The 23,264-nt window shown below is 41.4% G+C and overlaps 1 protein-coding gene across 1 annotated transcript in view; it reads right to left on the reverse strand.

Moving 5' to 3' along the window:
* LOC118800550 overlaps window positions 1–19,885 on the reverse strand; it is a 47,485-nt gene extending 27,600 nt beyond the window's left edge. Inside the window, exons 1-3 of the mRNA XM_036560814.1 lie at window positions 19,717–19,885; window positions 7,789–7,848; window positions 1,902–2,261 (exon numbers count right to left, since the gene is read on the reverse strand). Coding sequence (XP_036416707.1) covers window positions 1,902–2,261; window positions 7,789–7,846 — 418 coding nt within the window. The 5' untranslated portion in view covers window positions 7,847–7,848; window positions 19,717–19,885. The remainder of the gene's footprint in view (window positions 1–1,901; window positions 2,262–7,788; window positions 7,849–19,716) is intronic.
* Between the last annotated feature and the right edge of the window lie 3,379 nt (window positions 19,886–23,264).

The following is a 23,264-nucleotide window of genomic DNA, read 5'->3' on the forward strand; positions in this document are numbered from 1 at the left end:
ATCAAGCTAAAATTATTTTAGAGATGAGACTAGTATTCCAGACTTTGGTTACCAGTGTACAGTAAATATAAAAAGTCTACACACCCTTGATAAAATGCCAGGTTTTTGTCATGTAAAAAAATCAGACCAAGGTGAATCATTTCAGATTTACTTCCACCTTCAATGTGACCCATCATCTGTACAATTCCATTGAAAAAAACTGAAATCATTTAGAGGGGAAAATAAAAATAAAGAACTAAAATAATGTGGTTGCATAAATATGCACACCCTTAAACTAATACTTTGTTGTAGTACCCTTTGACTTTATGACAGCATTCAGTCTTTTTGGGTAGGAGTCTGTTAGCATAGCACATCTCGACTTGGGAATCTTTGCCCACTCTTCCTTGCAAAAGCGCTTCAAATCTATCATATTGCGAGGGTATTTCCTGTGTACAGCCCTCTTCAGGTCTACCCACAGATTTTCAATGGGATTAAGGTCTGGGCTCTGGCTGGGCCATTCCAAAACTTTGATCTTCTGGTGAAGCCATTGTTTTGTTGATTTGGAGGCTGTTTTGGGTCATTGTTGTACTGAAAGGTGAAGTTCCTCTTTATCTTCAGCTTTTTAGCAGAGGCCTGAGGGTTTTGTGCCAAAATTGACTGATATTTGGAACTGTTCATAATTCCCACCACCTTAACTAAAGTCCCAATTCCAGCTGCAGAAAAACAGTCCCAAAGCATAATGCAGCCTCCACCATGCTTCACTGTGGGTATGGTGTTCTTTTGGTGATGCACAGTGTTGGCTTTGTGCCAAACATACCTTTTGGAATTATGGCAAAAAGGTTCAACAACCTTGGTCTCATCAGACCATGACACGTTTTCCCACATACTTTTGGCAGACTTGATGTAGGTTTTGGCAAACCATAGCCATGCTTGGATGTTTTTCTTTGTTAGAAAAGGCTTCCATCCTGCTACCCGACCCGACAGCCCAGACATATGAAAAATACGGGAGATTGTTGTCACATGCATGACACAACCAGTACTTGCCAGAAATTCCTGCAGCTCCTTTAATGTTGCTCTAGGACTCTTGGTAGCCTCCCGGACCAATTTTCTTCTTGTTTCATCAATTTTTGAGGGATGTCCAGTTCCTGGTAATGTTGCTGTTGTACCAAATTTAATCCGTTTCTTGATGTCCGTCTTCACTATGTTCCATGTTATATCTAATTTTGTACCACGGCTTTTGCTGGAAAATGAAAACTGAAAAATTTAATCCATTTCTTGATGACCGTCTTCACTGTGTTCCATGTTATATCTAATTTTGTACCACGGCTTTTGCTGGAAAACGCAACTAAGAAAATGTCAGGAAAATCCTACTAGAACAGCTGAACCTTATATGGGGTTATTCAGAACCACTTTAAATGATAGCAGCTGTGTACTGACTACTATTTAACATGAGTTTAAATGTGATTGCCTAACTCTGAACACAACCACATCCCCATTTATAAGAGGATGTTCACACTTATGCAACCACATTATTTTAGTTCTGTTATTTTTATTTTTTCCATCTAAATAATTTCAGTTTGGTTTTCAATGGAATTGTACAGATGATGGGTCATACTGAAGGTGGAAATAAATCTGAAATGATTTATCTTGGACTGATTTTTTTACATGACAAAAACCTGGCATTTTATCAAGGGTGTGTAGACTTTTTATATCCACTGTAGTTCAAATTAATTAAACAACCAGCCTAATTGTTCATAGACAGCAAATAATAAAACAAAACTTATTTTGACTCTTTTTCTCTTTCCTATTGTTTTCCAATTTAAAAGGCCACATTGCACTAAATTGCCTTAATGATAAAGAAAATTAATGATACCAAAAAACTCTTTTATTTATTGAAGTATTAAAAATGGCATTGCCCTTACCTTTAACCTGAACAAGATGAACAGTGATGTCATCATACCAGGATGCTGATTTTACTAAACACTTGTAAACTCCCTCATCAGAAGTCTGGACCACTGAGAGTTTCAGTGAGGTGTTGCCCTTCTGCAGTTCTTCTTTAAATAGAGCTGTTCTTCCTCTGTAAGACTTAATCTGGTCATAATATCTGTCTGCATGACCTTCATAGAGATGCACTAGATTGTCAGTATCAGTCCGATCTGTTCTGATCCACTCCACCATCATATCCTCAGCACTAATGTTGGGTTGGAGAGAACAGGGCAGAACCAGATCTTCACCAGCTTCAGCAACAAGAGGAGCAGCTGGGCCAACTACCTTAAAGTTTTCTGCAATGAGCAAAAAAATGGATATAATAAAATAATTATGCAGTTACATGTTTATATCACTAACACAGGACTTCACATTAGGTCTAGTCACAGTTGCATTTGCTGGGTAATTTTCCCAAAAATTACATTTTCAATAGTATTCACAGTGTTGAGGGCATCACTGACTTCCAGGGTGAATAATTTTGTGCGCAAAATTTCGTGTCGAGTTCAAATTCAATTAACTTTGACACATGCATTCTCATGTATTTTCATTCTCAATTAATTTGGCTACTTCTATTGCAGTAGTGCGTTAGGACCACTAGAGCCAAGGGACATCAAGTCCGAGTCAAGATCAAGACATCTAGTAGTCAAGATCATGTGAATATTTTGGTTCAATCATGATCGCATGATCACGTCTGCGGTAAAAGTTTGGTCAGTTTAATTAACTCAAGATGGATAATAAACCTGAGACTGCAGACAAATGATGACTATTCTCATTTTCAGTGAAGGAAATGCTTAGACTGTATGATAAAATGTGTGAAGCAGTAATGACTACTGTCATCATCACAAGGAGCTTTTTCAGGAATTAAATATATATTTTAGGATTTTGTAGGCCTATATAGAAAAAAATATTTTAAAACATAGCTGCAAACGCATATAGAAAAAGTCAGTGACACTGTTCAGCCTTACAGTGTATAGAAATGTGCTTGGAGTTCTGATGTAGGTAGCAATTAGTATTTGAAGGCCATGATCACAATATATGCTCAGAATGTCCCTCCCCAGTATAATGATATAAACTATATGTACCACCTTGGGAAATTTGAATTCAATTTTTTATTTGCTCCCTACAACTTTTCTAATGCTACAAAACTGTGTGTTATTCTCCAAGAAATGTGTTGATGTTTAGTGTTTCAATGTTGTTTTTCGATTAAAAAAAAAAAACATTTTTTGTATTTAATTTTTCAGTCATCTGCTCCTTAACTTCTGATCAGCAGAGGAGAGCGGATGATGTGAAGGGGGGGATAGCTGTGAGTAAGACGATTACCAGTGCCATGTCAGGGCCACAATGAAAAAAAGAGAGAACAAAACAAAGGGTACCCAATTTTATTTTCCCCCTTCTTTCATTCTCAGATTTTCTGGCTAAATATTCAACAGTATAAGTGTGTGGACACACAGCATCTCAGAGTGGAATATATATTTCTGTACTCTTAAAATGTAGTTAATTTTATATTTATATTTTAAGTTTTAATTAGCTCTGTATTTTTGTTTTCTATAAGGGAACAGGGTGATGTAGAGGAAGCCTAATTTAACTAAATTTGGTGACTTGCGGTGGGTTATAAGCATCTGTACATTATAATGAACTTCTATTGAACAGATAACTTTCATTTAAAGCAATAAAACCTGTTTTTTTGTTTGTTTGTTGTTGTTTTTTTCAAATTTTAAAGTGCTATAAAGTTCAGAGTGGGTACTTATTATTTCATATGCAAGTTTCACAAAACATTAGTTGGAGTTGTCATATCATAGTCACTAATTATATACATAGACACTTAATAATCCAGTCATAATCAGATTTCTGCAGTTATCTGATTAATTAATTGGTTGCGTAAACAGTACACTGTGATTTCTAAGACTGGAGTAAGTCTAGAAATCAAATTAAGAAATCTGATAAAGAGCTGGATTTTGACACAGTGATTGGATTTCACAGCGCATGTGTCCTTTTTTTGGATTTCATTCAGATTCGTCATCCTGTGCATGCATGAAAACATTTACCACAGCATCCACAGCACCAACAAAATACTTTTGGAGCGATGCTGAAACCAACTACATGCTTGAAGAAATTAAGGATATAAATGTTCATCTTCTAGATGATGTATGTTCATATTTTCTGCTGTAGTGACTCAATGTTCTTTAAAAAAAAAGTGCTGTGGCAAGAAGCATTTTAATATAAGCAGAGCAGAGTGAATAAAACCCAAGGTGACCTACAAAGCGTTTTTAGTTGAACATTGTTTAGAAATTAAAGAACTTACCTTAACCCCAGTAAAGAGATCAGGAGTTGAGGGTGTTACAAATATAAATAGTATATTCCAATATAATAATAATATTCCATTCACTAGCTTGGTGTAATGTTAGGATCTGTCAGTGTAACCATCAGTTGTTGATGGGACACTTATTATTGTTACACTGTACCACCATACCAGCACTGTACTTCAGCAGAGTCTTGATAACGTCTCTGACTTTCATGAAAAGTTAATGTTGATGTTAATACATCATTTTGCACTGGAACTGTAAATGCAGAAATAAATAATATTTTGCTAAAAAGTAGCAGTAGTTAGTAGTAGTATGAAGTGAAAACCATTTCGGTGAAAATTTGTGAGTGTTAATCAATAAGAAGTCAATAACATTAGCTATCATAGCTAAGTTAGCTGGAAAGCTAATTAGCCACACATTCACGCAGCGACCAACAGTGGTCATGTTTGTATTCAACTAACATCAACGTCTTTACATTATACGTGTTAGAAATCGAACATGAAGTCTCTGAAAAAGTGGTAATCATTGTAGTGTTGCATGTATAACGTAGATGGCAGTAGTGTTTGTTTATTACATGTTTGTAATACTCTGTGTAGCTGTACTTGCTTATGATAAATAGCATTATTAGTGTTTGATTAAAGCACAGTTTTATTTTTTTGTTATTCAGCTTTCATTCAAAGTGAGTTACCATGAACAAGAGGAACAACAAGGAAAGAAGAGATGACTGGACATTAAACTTTAGGACTGGAGGAAAGAGGGAGAAAATGAGAGGAGAGCTAAGCAGAGCAGGTGTCTCTCCTGCTGTATTTGGACAACCAAGTGTACTTGTAAGTAAATAAAACAGTTTCCTAATCTTTGGTCACAATATCTGGGCCTGTTGTCATAAACAGTGCCTAGTTTTCTGTTTATATGATTTGGTTATGGTTTACTTTATTAATTAGACATTATTTTTTATCATCTGATGTTTAAATCAGCAATTATAGAATGGAAATCGATTTTAAAGTGTGGTTGAGGCACACTGTTCAAAGCCATAATAAAATACACAATACACAAATCTGACCAAACACGTAAATTAAATTTTACATTAATGTGAAGTTGTCGCCACTTTAAGGACAGCAATTCGTTCAAGGTCATATAATGCTGATTTTACTCTGCTTCATGTTGTGGTGAAACACAATGACTCTCATGACTTATTTGTTCAGAATGTGACCAGACAGAGATAAAACAAGACATACAGCCAGGTCCATATGTATTTGGACAGTGACACAATTTTTGCGATTTTGCCTCTGTACACCACCACAATGGAATCTGCAGTCAAAATATTATTGTTATTAATTATTATTATTATTAAGTGTAGACTGTCAGCCTTTAGGAGTTTAGCAAGAATATTGTATTAACTCTTTAGGTGTTACAACCATTTTTACACCGTCCTTCCATTTCCACGGGCTCAAAAGTAATTAGAGAAGCTAATATAATTATAAATACAAGGATTATTTTTACAATCTTTGCAGTCAGTGACTGCCTGAAGTCTGGAATCCACGGATGTCACCAAATGCTGAGTTTCCTCCCTTGAGATGCCTTGCCAGGTCTTTAATGCAGTCACCTTCAGTTGCTTGTGGATCTTTGGCCTTCATTTTTTTCTTCAGTAAGTGAAAAGCATGCTCAGTTGGGTTGAGGTCAGGTGACTGACACCATTTTTAAACATTCCATTTCTTTGCCTTCTGAAGCTCTTGGAATTCTTTCACATTGTGTTTTGGGTCATTACCCATCTGTACTGTGAAGCACCATCCTCTCAGTTTTGCAACAATTGACTGAATCTGAGCAAAAGGTATCTATACACTTCAGAATTCATTCTCCTACTTCCATCAGCAGTCTGAGCATCAGTAAACACCAGTGACCCAGTTCAATTGGCAGCCATACATGCCAATGCCATAACACTACCTCCACTAGGTTTCACAGATGAAGTGGTATGCTTCAGATCATGAGCCCTTACTTTCCTTCACAATACTCTTCCTTTATCATCATTCTGGAACAAGTTCATCTTGGTTTCATCTGTCCAAAGAATCTTGTCCCAGAACTGAGCAGGCTTTTTAGATGTTTTCTAGCTTTTCAGTTCTTGAGTATTACCAGTGGTTTGCATCTTGAGGTAAACCCTCTGTCTTTACATACATGAAGGGGTCTTTTGATTGATCACAGATCACAGCATGTTAAACATCTCTGCACCTTATTACACTACCTCATGTCCAGAAATGAGTGCTGTGTCGGTGCAGCACTGTCCTGTCTGTTTACTGTGTCTAATGTATGTTTAACTTATCAAGTTTATTGTATTGTTTTTAGTTTAACTTTTTGTTTGCACACTTATGTCTGCACGTTTGCACTTTGGACTCTTTTTTCCATGTTGTACCATGTTGTTCCTGGAGTAACGTAATTTCACTCCACTGTGTACTTGTACATAGATGGAAGGACAATAAAAGCCTCTTGACTTGACTTGACTTGATCCTCTAGAATGTCCTTGACTTGACTAGATGTTGTGAAGTTGTCTTCCATGGTCTTCCAGGCCTTTTGGTGTTGCTGAGCTTGCCAGTGCATTCCTTCTTTATGAGAATGTACCAAATTGTTGATCTGGCCACTCTTAAAGATTCTCTTATCTCTCTGATAAGCTTGTTTTATTTTTTCAGCCTAATGATGGCCCCCTTCACTTCACCTCTTTGAACTGCATATTGAGAGCTCTCATGAATAGCTAACAAGTCTGAAGCAACTCCAGAACTTTTATCTCATTAGTTTATCATGAAATAATGAGGAAAGAGGACCTGCTATTCCATGAAACTGCTTATCAGTCAACAGTCCAATTAATATGAAAATGGAGGGACTATGTAAAAAATGTCTGTAATTCCTAAACAGTTAATGCAGTATATTTGTTAAACCTCAAAATCAAAATCAAAGCTGAAAGTCTACACTTCAGTCATATGTTGACTGCTGTAATTTCACTTAAGTAAAATGAGTAAATCACTCCTTTGATCTTCAAATGGTTGAGTATTTTGGACTTATATAATAATGGTACCAACTCAATACAATTAAGTAATTCTAACTTATATTTACTTCCTTTACACAATTTTGGCCTCTCGAGTTCAGCTAACTCAGTTTCTTTCATTTCAATGCATAAATGTCCTGACATGTTGTGCATATGACAAATAAACTTGAAACTTGAAACTTCTTCCATATAGTGAATGGAAGAACAATTTTGACAAGAATGCCTTAAACATTTTAACTTAGTACTTTTCTGGACCATCTCGCCCAATGCTGACAGTTCAGAACCACATTCAGCAAGTGCGGTCATAGCAGCTCAGCTTGCTCAGCACTGATCTGCAGTCAGTACTGACTGAGAGTAGATGAATTGAGAGTATTGTACATAAAGTTAACTTTATCACTTCTCTTAGTCTGATTCTCTCTGTCTATGTTTCTGTCTCCTCTGGGTCTCTCACTCACTCTCTCTCTCACACACACACACATACACACTTACCTGATGTGGTCTCCATAAAGCCAGAGAAAATCAGTATTGCCACACAAAGAAACTTCATTCCTGGAAGACATGGTTTTAAAGAATTAAGCATGTTTTTCATACTTTTACTTTTATAAAGTTGACCTTCATGGTTGTTTTAAAAGGCAGACTGTACATGTGGATACTCACTTATGTTCCTCAAACTCTCAAAAACCACCTGTTTACACAATTATCTGATAAGCCAAACACATCTTAGAGAGTTTATAGATACTTTTCTATAACACACACTCTCAACATACTCTCAGAGAGGTTCATTACAGGCAAGTCATCACCAGCAATCCAGTTCAGGCTTTTAAACTCAGAAACTCTTATAAACTTTCTACATGTATCTGGAAGAGCTCCGAAGGAATGATCTGAAGGAATGGACAGTATTGCTGCATCACTGAGGTTTAAGGGTTAATAAAGTCCTTATCTCAAAAGCCAGACTTTTAACCGTCTTTGGAGAGACTGGTACATTTCATATCTGAACATGTCCAAGAACCGCCTTCTTTGATAGGAAAGGGTCATTTCACTGACATGCAACAAAACCAACCACAGAATGTTGTTTTGTGTTTTGTGAAAGGGCAAGCAATTTTATGCTTTGTTTGATGTTAGATGTGTGTTTGGCTACACAGTCATGTGTATATAGAGTACATGAGGGGGCTAAGTACACATCCCTGGGGAGCCCCTGTGCCCAGAGTCAGTGTGGAAGAGAAGCTGTTTCCTACTTTCACCACCTGGGTTCTTCTTGTCAGGAAGTCCAGTATCCAGTTGTAGAGATGAGAGTTTAGACGCAAATTTATGAGCTTAGAAATGAGTTTGTCAGGGATGATCGTGGTGAATGCTGAGCTGTAATCTATGAACATCATTCTTACGTATGTGTTCTTTCTGTCCAGGTGTGTGAGGGCAGTGTGTATTGTTAATGCAATGTCATCGTCTGTAGATCTGTTGGAGTATGCAAATTGGTGAGTGTCCATGGCGGCTGGAAGTGTTGAACAGATGCAAGCTTTGACCAGCCGCTCGAAGCACTTCATAACTGTTGATGTCAGTGCAACAGGGCAGCAGTCATTCAGGCAGGCGATAGCTGTTTTTTTGGGGACTGGACCAATTATGGTTTCATTAAAGCACGTGGGAATCACTGACAGTCTTAGGGAGAGGTTAAAGATAGCCGTGAAAACCTCAGCCAGCTGGTTGGCACATACTCTAAGCACTCAGGACCAGGTGCCTTGCATGGGTTAACTGCCTTGACGGATCTCACCACCTCAGACAAGGGAATGGTTAGAGTGCAGCTCTCCTGATCTACTGGGAGTTTTTCAGAAGGGGAGGTGTTATTTGCCTCAAAACAAGCTTAATGTGCAGTTAGCTCATCTGCAAGTGAGATGGACGAGCCCCTATCACAGATCATACCTCCTTTGTAGTCAGCAATAGTGCACAGTCCACTCCACATATGTCTGACATCAGAGGCGAGGTAGTTAGATTCCACTCTGTCCCATTAGTTCCTTTTGGCCAGCATCATGGTCCTCAGAAGGTCATATCTGGCCTTCTTGTAGCTAGTCAATTCACCAGAGTTGTAGGCAGCGGCTCAAGCTCTTAGTATGGTTTGAACCTCAGCATTGATCCAGGGTTTCTGGTTGGGAAATGTTCTGACATTGATTTTTGGTACAATGTCATCGGTTAATTTCCTGTAGCTTGTGATGGAGTCAGTGTATTCACTGATGTCAGTGCCAGCTGCATCACGGAACATCTTCCAGTTTGTAGATTCAAAGCAGTCCTGAAGTGTGAAGATGGCCTCCTCACTCCATTGATAGACTGATCTGAGAACTGGTTTTGCCTGTTTAAGTCTTTGTCGGCATGCGGACAGGCGAAGAATGGAGGTGTGATCAGCTTTGCCAAAGGCAGGTTTGTAACTGTCCTTGAGTGCAGTGTAGCAGTGGTCAAGAGCCTGTTCTCCTCAGGTGGGAAATTTTATATGCTGATAGTATTTGGGCAGAACCTTCTTCAGGTTTGCCCTGTTAAAATCCCCAACCAGAACAAAAACATCTTCAAGGTGTTCTCAAGTCCATTAATGGTATTGTACAAAACATCCAATGCATGTGACTTATCTGCCTGAGGAGGGATGTAGACCATAGTGAAGATGACTGAGCTGAGGTCTCTGCGCAGAAAAAAAACCCACTAGAACCACTACATCTGGCCCCCATCGAGAGTTCACCGTAACACATACCCCGCTGCCTCTGCCCTTCCAGAGTTCTGTCCTGAAGGTAGGTGGAGAAGAGGGCCGGTGAGATGCCTTTGTTTGGTATTGCCGTGGACAGCCACATCTCTGTGAGCGCTTGATCTGTGTGTTCAGCTCATCTACAACCCCATTTCCAAAAAAGCTGGGATGCTGAGCAGAATGTAAATAAAAATAGAATGCAATTATATGCAAATCATGAAATCCCTATATATTTAAATGAAAATACTGTAAAGACAACATATCAAATGTTGAAACTGAGAAATGTTAATGTTTTTTGAAAAATATGTGTCCATTTTGGATTTGATGCCAACAACACATTCTAAAAAAGCTAGGACGGGGCATGTTTACCACTGTGTTTCATCACCTCTTCTTTTAACAAACTCTGTAAGTGTTTGGGAACTGAGGAGACCAGTTGCTGTAGTTTTGAAAGAGATATATTTTCCCATTCTGGCTTAACATAGGATTTCTGCTGCTCAACAGTTCGGGGTCTCCTTTGTCGTTTTTTTCATTTCGTAATGCGTCAAATATTTTCAGTCGGTGACAGGTCTGGACTACAGGCAGGCCAGTTTAGCACCTGGACTCGTTTAAAACGGAGCAATGCTGTTGTAATACATGCAGAATGTGGTTTGGCATTGTCTTACTGAAATAAGCAAGGCCTTCCCTGAAAAAGACGTTGTCTGGATAGCAGCATATTTGGTCAAAACATGTATATATTGTTCCGTATTAATGATGGCTTCACAGATGTGCATGTCACCCATGCGATATGCACTATTCCCCCACATATCATCATGTATACTGGCTTTTGAACTGTGCACTGATTACAAGCTGAGTGGTCTTTAGACTGGAGGACACAGTGTCCATGATTTCCAAAAAGAATTTTAAATTTTGATTTGTTGGACCACAGGACACTTTTCCACTTCACCTCAATCAATCTTAAATAAGCTCAGGCCCAAAGAAGGTGGCAGTGTTTCTGGATCCTGATTATATATGATTTCTTCTTTGAGTTTTAATTTGCATTTGTGGATGCAGTGACGAATTGTGTTCACAGACAGTGGTTTTCGTAAGTGTTCCTGAGCTTATGCAGTGATTTCCTTTACAGAAATTCCTTTACAGTCTGTTTTTTATGCAATGCCGCCTGATGGCCTGAATATCATGGCCAGCAAATACAGGTTTTCGGCCTTGTGCCTTGCATACAGAGATTTCTCTGGATTCTCTGAATCTTTTAACGTTATTATGTACTGTTGATGATGAAAAGCAAAAGTTCTACTAGTCTTTTTACCAGACTTTTGTTGCCCCTGTTCCAACTTTTTTGGAACGTGTTGTTGGCATCAAATTCAAAATGGGCATATATTTTTAGAAAAACAATAATTTACAACATTACAACTTAAACATTTTGCATTTTGTTTTTATTTACATTTTGCACTGCGTCCCAACTTTTTTGGAAATGGGGTTGTATTTTGTTCTCCAGCGATTGAACATTTGCAAGCAGAATAATAGGAAGCGGAGGGTTGAAGCACCTTTTCCTAATCCTGCATAATATCCCGGCACATCTGCCCCTCTTGCACGTCTTCACAAATAGGACAACATAACACAAAAAACTGTAGAATTTACCCTGAACTCTCACCATTGCGGCCTTTCTACAGTGCACTGGAACTGAAACCAATCTACCTTCTCAAGCTAAACTGGAGCAGGACGTTTCAGAGTGAGAAGCTTTTACTTTTTTAGCTCTCTGTGGGTAGTGTGAGGGCGAGGCAAGCTTGCCAGTAGGCGGGCAATAAGGATTGTGCTGCGAGATTTCGCTACCTTGTAACAGAGAAAAGGGCTGGAATTCCTACAAGGTCTCTAAAGGAAAGACAAAAACCAGAAAAGCAAAATAGATTCCCTTTAAAAGAGTGTACTGAGCTTGACTGTCTAATAAAAGGTCAAACTGAGTTCCAAGGTTTAGGAACAGAATAACAGAAAAAGTCTCTCCACATTTTCTGTATTTTACACAAAGTATGTGCAGAAGGCAAATCTAAGATCACATGTTGAAATGTAAACAGACAATACACAGGTATGCAAGTGTTTAGGACATTTAGATCTTTAAAAACTAGTTAAATAACTTCAAAAGAACTTTAGAAAGTGGAGTACGTTCAAAACTTGGTTTACATAAGCTCTCTTTTTGTTTCTGTAAAGATCTGCCCTGTTGCACTCTGTACTTTGTACAAGTTGTAGAGGATGCATAGTTTTTCCTGTTTTGTTTCTAATATTCTGTTCATACATGAAGAGAAATAATGCATTACTATATTGATAGTATTAAGAATTGGAAATTGTGTGTACATGTTTCAGGGAGTGGTTATATTGTTCATAGTTCAGCTCAGGTCCATTACAGAAAATGCACATTTCATCTCCATCTACATTTTATCAGACAAAAACATGAGAGAGATTGAGAGAGAGAGAGATTGAGAGAGAGAGAGAGAGAGAGAGAGAGAGAGAGAGAGAGAGAGACTTTTTTTGACTTTTGAGGGTCCTTTATTGAACCAGCACTTTCTTTAAAACAGTCATCCATCACAAAGTGTCATCTTAGGCTATATTAAAATAAATTAATTGATTAAATAAAAATAAGACAAACACTTTATAAATAGATAAAAACAGGAAAACAAATAAAACTCAGTCCGGCTCATCTGAGCTCAGGAAGCAGAGCTCACCCTCGCACACGGAGCACACGGCCCCACCACAGCACCACATCGCCTCAAAGGCCTCCACATCACACATGCTTTTATAATAATTAAAATCAATTAAAATCCTTGATCTCACCAGCCTAGAGAGAATCCTTGTGGCCTCACAGTCAGTACCATGCGCCACCTTGTTCTTACGACTGATATATATCGCCATTTTCGCCTGCCCAAGGATGAAGTTAATCAGTTGGCATTTGGATTTCTCTCTTCTGACGTATTTAAAACCAAGGATAAAAGTCTGGAGTGTAAAAGTCACATTAAGAGACCTAAAAACATTCTTTAAAACTTCAAACAAAGAGCAAAGCCTAAAACAGTCCATAAAAGCATGAAACACAGTTTCTCTCTGGGGACAAAAAGGACACTGTGGTAAAATCTCAGGATTTAAAACAGAAATAAAAGCGTTGACTGAGACAATACCATGTAAAATCCTCCACTGCAGGTTAGCTACTTTTTTAGTCAATGGTGGTTTATACAGTGCTCTCCACTCTGGCTTCACATCATCACTCAGATTAAAAACATCACGCCATGGAGTGTCAGTTCTATTGTGCAGTCTTTTCTTATTCAGTACCTTCACACAGGCTCTGTACAGCAGCTTACCAGACACTGTCCTCAAGTTCATTCTAGACTCCCCCTCACACTCCAGAAGGGGGCCTTCACAGTCCTGTAGGTCCGGCGTGATAGTGATGTCTGGGAATGGGTCATGCTCCGTAGGACTGACCACCCCTGCACTGTAGTCCCTCACCTGCTCGCGTTCCTCAGGAGAGAGAGCTGTCCTCCATCCCTCGAGCAGCTGAGCCACAACTCACAGAGATCTCATCCCCAGCCTCGCAGCCACGTCCTCCACCCGAGTGAGCTCTGGTCCGGCGACGTCCACCAGCCGGCGGAGGGTTGTGACTCCCGATGACAACAAGACTCTAGTCAGTGCAGGGGTGATCGTGCCCTCCAAGTCCAGTCGTGTGCCGTTGAAAAGAGGCTCCTCCAACAGCCAGTGCAAAGCGGAGCCAGCCTGTTTATTTACATTAAAAAAGTCCCAGATTTTAAAAAGTCCTCAATAAAAAACAGGCAACCCAGCAATGTCCAGTGTTTTTGTGCTCATTAAAAACAATGCTCTGTCCAACCCCAGACCACCTACTGTGCGTAATATTGTGCATGATACCGCCCTCCAAACCAGCTCACTGGGACCAGCAAGAAGTCTCTGGATGAACTGGAGTCAGAAGGCAGCGGCCCTGCTAGCCAAGTGGACGAGTCCTTGCCCCCCTTCCTCTTTTGGCAGATGTAGAACTCCCTGCGGAATCCAGTGCAGTCGATCCCAGAAGAAGTCCACTAGCACGGCTTGCAGGTTCGCCAGCAGATTCGGTGGGGGGTCCACGCAGGCCAGTTTATGCCAGAGCGATGATGCAGCGAGGTTGTTGATAACAAGCACCCTTCCCCGATAGGACATCTGGGGGACTAACCATTTCCACTTACTGAGGCGTCCTTTAATCTTTTCAACCATGCCATCCCAGTTCTGTGCACTACAGATACTGTCCCCCAGATACACCCCCAAATATTTAAAACCACCCCTTCTCCACATCAACCCATCTGGAAGCGCGGGTTCCCCACCATCCCAGTCACCAACTAAAACTGCTTCACTTGGTCCAGTTTACTTTTGCAGACAATAAAACCCTAAAATCATTTAAAATTCCAGCTAAAACATCCACATCAGTCTGGGTACTTGCTATCACAACAAGGTCGTCTGCATACGCTGAGACACACAGTGGAGTAGAACAGCCAGGTATAGACAAACCGGAGATGCAGTCTCTCAGTTTGCACAACAGAGGTTCAATAGCTAAAGAGTACAACATGCCAGACAGAGCACAGCCCTGCCTAATACCTCTGTGCACTTTAAAAGGAGCACATAAACCACCATTAACTTTGAGTACACTCTCAATGTCACTGTACAAAACCTTGATCATGGCTATAAAACCTGGATTGAAACCAAAGTTCTCCAGAACTTTCCACAGATAGCCATGTTCAACCCGGTCAAATGCCTTTTCCTGATCCAAAAAAATAAGACCAGTCTTTAAGCCCAATAGTCTGGAGACTTCCAAAACATCATGAATTAGATATACATTGTCAAAAATCGACCTTCCAGGCACACAGTACGTCTGGTCAAGGTGAACCACCTGCTCCATCACCTTCCCCAGTCTCGAGGCTAACGTTTTTGAAAGCAGCTTGCAGTCAGTGCACAACAGAGAGACGGGGCGCCAGTTCTTCAGTTCAGCTAGGTCCCCCTACTTGGGTAGCAGGGTTAGAACGGCCCTCCGACAGCTCAGCGGAAGCTTCCCTTCCCTTATGCTGTTCTGGAGGACATCCAGCACATCCTGCCCCAACACTGACCAAAACGCTTTGTAAAATTCAACAGGGAGACCATCAATACCTGGCGCCCGACCATTCTCCATGCCTTGAAGAGCCTCATACAGCTCCCCCAGAGAGATATCGGCATCCAGCACTGCAGCAGACTCTCGCATGAGCTGGCTGTGGTCACGGAAGAATCCTCCTCCACCTCTCGTGCCTCTGCCCACTCGCTCTCGTATAGCTTTGAGAAAAAGCTGATTGTCTGCTGGCGAATTTCAGAAGGCTCAGATAAGAGATCCCCTGATTCTGTACGCACAGCATACATAAACCTTTTCTGTCCATTTCTGCGCTCGAGACCGAAGAAGAACTTTGAAGGAGCATCCATTTCCGATACGCACTGGAAATGTGAGTGGACCAGCGCCCCCTGTGCTGTTATGCCTAAAAGGTCAGCCAATGCAGTCTTTTTAGTTTTCAGAGCTTCAATATGCCCCCGATTTCCTGTGGCCTCTGCTAAACCCTGGAGCGCCACTATTTCAGTCTCCAGAGCTTTGAGAGATCTGGCTATGTCCCTTGTGACATTTAGAGTGTACTGCTGACAGAATACTTTAATTTGTATTTTAGCTATGTCCCACCACTGCAGCAGGGAGCTAAAAGATGTTTTCATTGAGCTAAAAACATCCCAAAAAAAAGTAAAAGACTCTCTAAAATTGGCATCCTGTAAAAGCGCAGTGTTAAAATGCCAGTATGCACTCTGCGGCTTAACGTTACATTTCCTCATTGTGCACTGGACCATACAATGATCTGAAAAACCAACTGGGGAGATAAGACAGCGTGTAAAAGCAGAAAGTTGATACCTAAAACCATAAAATCGATCCAGCCTTGCCAATGAGAGTGTGTTATCTCTTGAATGTGCCCAGGTATACTGTCTCTGCCCTCCATGGAAGTTCCTCCAGACATCACACAAGTCATGGGTCTCCAGCATCTCACACAATCTCTTACGGGACGCAGCATGCGGTTCCATGTGGTTCCTGTCCATGCTGTCTGCTGTACAGTTAAAATCCCCACCCAGTATTAAAAACTCATCAGACCCACAACCTGCAATTACGGTGTCCAGAGTCTCCAAAAAGGACATCCTGTCCAACCCCCCAGTTGGGGCGTAAACACAAATAAAAACAAAAACAGTGTTCTCAAAACACGCTGTCACTTTTAAAAGTCTGCCATTTAAAATTTCATCCACTGAATAAGAATAAGGAGTAAAATTCTGTGATAAAAGAACAGCCACCCCACCACTGGAAGAAGAGTTATGACTTAAAAAGGCAAGCCCCTCCCACTCTTTAGCCCAGTCTGCAGCGTTACTGACGTCACTATGCATTTCCTGTACAAATATTACATCAAGTCTCTTCTGCTTCACCAACTCATATAGCTTTGCTCTTTTTCCACAGTCTCTCGCCCCATTAATGTTCAGACTCGCCACTCTGACATCACCCATTAAAAAATAAAATAGATAAAAAACACTAAAAACAGAGGCCATTCTGAACCAGGGAGGGCAGGAAGTGTCAGATCTCATCCTCAGTGCTCACTTTATTAAGTCTGGTCAGGATCTTCTTCAGCCTGTAGACTTCTAAAGCGGTGAGGGACCCTTCCCTCCTAAAATGCCTGACGTCATGAATGAACTGTGAACTGTTTGGGAAATGCTCTTCAACACGTACACCCTTTTGGCCTTTAGTGACCCGCAAGAACTTTCTTATATCATCAACAGTATAGAGTACAGCCATGTTCTCTTCCTGCGAGCACACCGACCAGCCCGAGTCAGACAGAGAGCCTTCGCTCTCAGACTCCACCTCATTCACTGCACTGCTGTCTGTTTTGGCCTGTTTAGTCCCCTTCCCTCGGTTCCGCTTCTTTCTTTTATTAGGAACTTTAAAAACAGTCTCCTCTACCATTTCCACCTCCACTGCAGCCTCCACTGCTGTACCAGCTAGACTGACCTCAGTCCCGCTGTCCCTTACCTGGTTATCTTGCTCCCCCGGGTCAGGAATCCCCCACTCCTGCTCCTCACCACCAGGCTCGTCCACAGCGGGCTCCTCCGCGGTTAGCGCCGCCGGGCAAGGCTCGTCCGCGGTCGGCGCAACCCCAGCAGACATTTCCGAGGCCGGCACGGCCACAGCCGGCTCTTCCCCCGCAGGTGCCGGGTCCAGCGCAGCCGGCCGAGCAGCAGCCGCAGGGGGGACGGCCACCGCGGGCTCAGCCGCGGCAGGCCCCGGCCGCTCCGCGCTCCCGGCATCATTCGCGTTAGCACCGAGTTTTTCAGGGCAGGCTCGGACGAGATGTCCGGTCTGGCCGCACCTGAAGCACTTCATGTTGGTGTCAGATGACACAAACACCGTGTACTCAAACCCCTCCACTCTGAACTTCAGCACCAGGTCCAGCTCGTCCTCACCATCTCTCAGCACCATGAACACCAACCTCCTGAACGACAGCAGGTGCTTCACCAGGGGCGATTTACAGCCGAGGGGGATCTTTTTTATGGGGGAGACAAGTTTCCCAAACCGGGACAGCTCCTGAGCGATCAGCTCGTCAGAGATAAACGGGGGGACGTTGGACAGAATGATCTTTTTGGAGGGAGTACTGAGGGGCAGAACAGACACGAACTGATCATTAATCACAAGTCCACTCTGCACCAGTTCGTTGGCTTTGTCCACAGTGGACAGAAACATCACCACAGCGCTGTTCATGCGCGAAGCAGACACAACATTATTGTACCCAACGACGCTCCCCGCCGCCAAACAGCACTCCTCCACACTCGCGCGGCACTCTACTTTCACACCATGCCGGCGAGACAGGCTTTCATACAGCCTGGGGCTTTGGGACGCCATGCTCCCAGCAAATCGCCGGTAACAGACGCCCCGCACACACCCTACCACACCTCACTCACACACACACACTCACTCACTCAAACAAACTACAGATACAGACGGACAACGACACAACAACAGAGAAAAGAAGTTTGGCAAAACGCCAACCACTCGCACTCACGCTCACCGCGCTCCGCTCACTCTACCGCTCACACCCGCGCAGAGAGACAGAGAGAGAGAGAGAGAGAGAGAGCTCTGCTTTTCCACAAATAACTGCGTAACTTCAGAGTTCCACAAAAAGTATATTCCAGTTTAGTCAGCAGTGCTGTGTACTCATTTGTTTCAGTGCTGTGTGTTCAGTTGTTTAGTCAGCAGTGCTGTGTGTTCAGTAGTTTGATCTGTAGTGCTGTGTGTTCAGTAGTTTGATCTGCTGTGCTGTGTGGTCAGTAGCTTGATCAGCAGCGCTGTGTGGTCAGTAGTTTGATCAGCAGTGCTGTGTGGTCAGTACTTTGATCAGCAATGCTGTGTGGTCTGTAGTCTGATCAGCAGTGCAGTGTGGTCTGTAGTTTGATCAGCAATGCTGTGTGGTCAGTAGTTTCATCTGCAGTGCTGTGTGGTCAGTAGTTTCATCTGCAGTGCTGCATGGTCAGTTCTTTGATCAGCGATGCTGTGTGGTCTGTAGTTTGATCAGCGATGCTGTGTGGTCAGTAGTTTGATCAGCGATGCTGTGTGGTCTGTAGTTTGATCAGCGATGCTGTGTGGTCAGTTGTTTGATCAGCAGTGCTGTGTGGTCAGTAGTTTGATCAGCGATGATCTGTGTGTGTGTCAGTGTGTGTGTGAGAGAGAGAAAGATAGAGTGTGTGTGTGTCTCAGTGAGTGTGGAAGAGAAAGAGAGAGAGAGAGAGTGTGTGTGTGTAAGTGAGAGAGAGAGAGACAGAGAGTGTGTGTTTCTGTGTGTAAGTGAGAGAGAGAGAGAGAGAGTGTGTGTGTGTGTGTTTGAGTGTGTAAGTGAGTGAGAGAGAGAGAGAGAGAGTGTGTGTGTGTGTGTGTGTGTGTGTGTGTGTGTGTGTTTGAGTGTGTAAGTGAGTGAGAGAGAGAGAGAGAGAGAGAGAGAGAGAGAGAGAGACACTTTCCTTGTGGTTACAGGCATTGGTATGAGTCTTGTTGGACAGCATTTCAATCTGAAAGAACCTTTAGCTGCAGTAAAAGTTGTAAATGTGCTGCAGTGATTTTGTCCATCAAGTTCTCCAAATGCTAATGATTCACTGAACAGAATAATGGGATTGCTCACTCCAAAAAAGGACGCGAATCATGTAGGTTTTAATATTTCTTCGTCAGTTGAAAGCACTGCATGTCTAAACAACTGCAGCACTACTGAAAACCACCTGCGGCAGTGACTGTCACTTTAAAGGGGTCAACAATGTTTTCTGGTCAGTAGTTTCAGCTCTACTTGTGCTGATGCAAACCACTGATATTCTACAAAACGTCATTTTAAAATATATTAAAGTTTATATTTCCCTTCCACCATCACAGAAGATCTCTAACAAATGTGCAGTCTTCTTATTAAAGCTTACACAGACTCAGCACTGAACATTCAGCAACCGTACAAAGAGCAAAGAAACACAGTGTGAAACATTACATAACTGAGGAAACACAACAAAAGAATCCATCGATCAGAAGTGTAAAACATCTCTCTAACCGGTTTGAAAGTCTGTTTCACACTGAAGGTCAAATGCACAAACAGTAAAAACAGAAATAATAAAGTTACCTGTTTCTGAGGTCAGAGTTCAGAGTCTTTCAGAGTCTTTAGGTAGAAAAGTTCAGCTCCGTCTTTATCAGGATCTCCAGTCCTACAGCAGAGACACACATCAGCTCATTTATGATAATACGATCTGTAGTTTCTCACTACAGACTGGTTTATTAAATCACACATATGTACACACACCTGTACACACACTCAATCACAGTCCAGACTGAATGATAATCTGACAACTTCCTTTTCTTTAGAAAGAGAAAACCAGTTGGAGCACATTTTACTCTCATTATATTAAAAGTGTATCTGAGGTCAAATCAAACTCTTCAAACGTGTATTTGAGTATAAAACTTCATACTGATGTGTAAATCCTCAGTGCTTTGAGTTTATATGTGTAAAGTCAGTAAACACTGAATAGACTGTAAATGATCCAGAAATCCAGACAGACAGCAGTGCTGCTGTTCTAATGGTCTCATTATTAACTACATCATCCATGTACAGTCAGATTAAACAGGTTCTAATGTTCCACTCATACATGAAGAGAAACACAGCATGAAGCTCAGTGACAGAGTTACTGCAGGAGAACTTCAGGAAGTTACTGTGTTTCTGTTCAGGTTCACAACTCAATGTGTGTCTCAATGATTTCATTAGAAAAACATGAACTACTTCCAGATTCCAAACAACAACAAACCACATTCCACACACAGGAGTGACTGAACACAGTAATACTGAGAGAGAGAGAGAGAGAGAGAGAGAGAGAGACAGAGGGGGGGGGGAGAGAGAGAGAGAGAGAGAGAGAGAGAGACAGACAGACAGACAGAGAGAGAATGCTAGGCAGTTATCTTTAAGCACTGATCACATTAAGTACACATCTACAAAATGCTCAGAAAAGCACATTGTAAATCTCTAGGTGCAGGTGTGTGTGTGTGTGTGTTGTTGGCAGTAGTGTGCTCACATTCTTTGGCTCCAGTTTAGCTTCTAACCAAAAACCAAACTGGTTTAACAGCTCAAACTTCCAGAAAAGAATATATTCCAATTTGGTCAGTGGTGCTCTGTGGTGAAGAATCCAAGCCCTAACTGTACCAGGGGAACAAGCCTGATGTCTGGAGAAGTTTTATTCATTTGCGTACAGGTACCAGACACCTAGCCAGTGAGTAAGACTATGGGCTGATGCAGCTTTATAGCTGGACTGATGCCAAGATTAGGCCCAGCCTATACATGACAAGTGACAGGTGTGACAGACATGACCATGTAGGGATAAACAAGAATAGACAGAAGAATGTTCTAAATACATTCACAGAACAGGCACACAATACAGAATACAATGACATATAACACAACACTAAACACATTACAGAGCAGTACATTTATACATTCCCCCCTTAGAACATACTCTAAAATGTATGTTCTCACAGTGTAATCAATCTGTCCTTTCCTCTTACGGAGAAATGTGGCCAGTATTTCCCCCTTTCTATACATCCTAAAGACAGGTCTCTTTCCCTTCAGTTCATGCACAGGCAAATGGGGATATAAAGTGTTTCCATGTTCATAAAGAACGTCTACGCTGGTGTAGTTTAGTCATTAAGCACTTAAAGTAATTTGAGGCAAGAGTAAATAACAATAGCTACTATTTTTATAGCCATGAACTATAAAGTTGTAATTAGTATTGCCAACTCGTATACTGCCAGCCAACAATCCGGAAGCTATCAGCATCTGGATTATAACAGGCGGATCTATTTGACTTCAGACATCTAACAATAGGCAACGACCAGTTATCATCACTTATACCGTCTACCATCATTTGCTATTATTCTCATGGTTTCAGAAGTGAACTGATCTGTACATAAAGCTTGTGCAGAAATATTAGACCTTGAGAAGGCATGACAACCATCTCCTCCTAAGGTATAATTTTGTGCTTACAGAATGGCCTGAGCACAGACCATGTTGTGGTCACAAACATCCTCCATCATGCCTGCGAAAGCTATTGTCAGAATGCTTATGAAAACTACAGGTTTCATCATTCTTTATTCCTTTTTTGTAATAAATAAAACAAGTTTATTATGCAGCTTGTCACAGTGGTAGCTGTCTTTTCTTCCAGAACAGAGGGAGCACACATTGATGTGTCCAAACAGCTTGCAGGGCAGAGTCAGTGGACCTATATATGCTTTGATGTCAGTTGGTCGACCACCAATCAGGAACCCGTCTAATGTCCTGTTTCTTCGCCCCTGTCTCAGGTCTGCTCTGGGCATATCCTAAAAACAAAACACATAGACACAGCGGCAGTATCATGTGTTTCTTACACAAACCGTTTCGTATACCCTTAGGTAACTTTTTGATTTTAGCCCTTGTAATCAAAATCTTCTTTCCCTACCTAACACGGGTCCTGGCCTCTGGTGGGAGTAGGGGAGCGCTAGCCGCAAAGGGGAATTAGAAAAATCTTCACTCTGAGGATAACCCCCATGATCTAAATATCACAGTTCCTCCTCAGAGCATCTCCCAACCAGAGTCACCCATTCTATCCCTGTGCTAGCCATCACCATCAGGTGGTGGTACCCATGTATCCATTTTTTTCTTGACATTTTAGAGCAGAGAATGTGGTAAGGAGGACTTGATATGGACCTTTTCATTTTGGCCCTAATGGCTGAGTGTTATGCACCTTAAACGTTTGTCCTCAGACAATAGGGTGACCCCCCTTTGTAAGTTCTTATGCATCCAACACCTGTTTCTGAGCAACAGCTTCAGATAAAGGCTGGAAGTATTGAAGTAAAACTATCAGACATAATGTTTGTCTGCAGCTTTCATAACAAGCCGTAATCATGGCATTTGCCATGACAAGACATTAGCTTTTAAAATCTTTAGCAAGAACACAGGTGATCCGGCAATCTACCTGTAGCTATTTCTACATACTGCTTTGCGACAGTCCACCCTGTGTGTCATCTGTCGTCATACTGGACCATCAGAGAACATGATCCATAAAAATTTGGAGCAACAGCTAAACCATGCATAAAGGTTGCCTGGATTGCTCTCAGGCAAGGTGACAGTCCAAGCATTACCGTGTCTATTTTAGCAGAGTAATAAAACATAGACTTCTCTTTGTCACCATGAGTTTGAGTTAAACAGCTAGACACAAACCCTAGTGATTCTGAAACATTCAGTGTGAACGGTAGTTCCATGTTCGCTAGACCTAGGGCTCTGCATAATGCAGGTTTAAGAGAATGAAAACTTTTAACTGATCATCAGCTGAAACTCAGTTTTCTGATTTTTCATTTTAGTTAGATCATATAGTGGTTGAGCAGATTTTTCGTAAACCTTCATTCAAGGTTGTCAATAACTGCACAACCTCACAAAAGATTGCAGCTGTGCTAACGTATCAAGTAATAAAATAGCACACACTGTGGCACAACAGTCAGATAAAATTGACTCCTGAGCCTGTAAAACCAGTTGTCCTAAATACTGAACAGAGGATTGATTATTCTTGGCCTTTTTTAGTTTAATTTGAATGTTTTGTGTCCTAACAAATGTAGGTATTCTAACAAATCTAGCAAGTCATGTTCATGTGTGAC

Source organism: Colossoma macropomum, unplaced genomic scaffold (assembly GCF_904425465.1).
Source record: "Colossoma macropomum unplaced genomic scaffold, Colossoma_macropomum, whole genome shotgun sequence".
Lineage (NCBI taxonomy): Eukaryota > Metazoa > Chordata > Actinopteri > Characiformes > Serrasalmidae > Colossoma > Colossoma macropomum.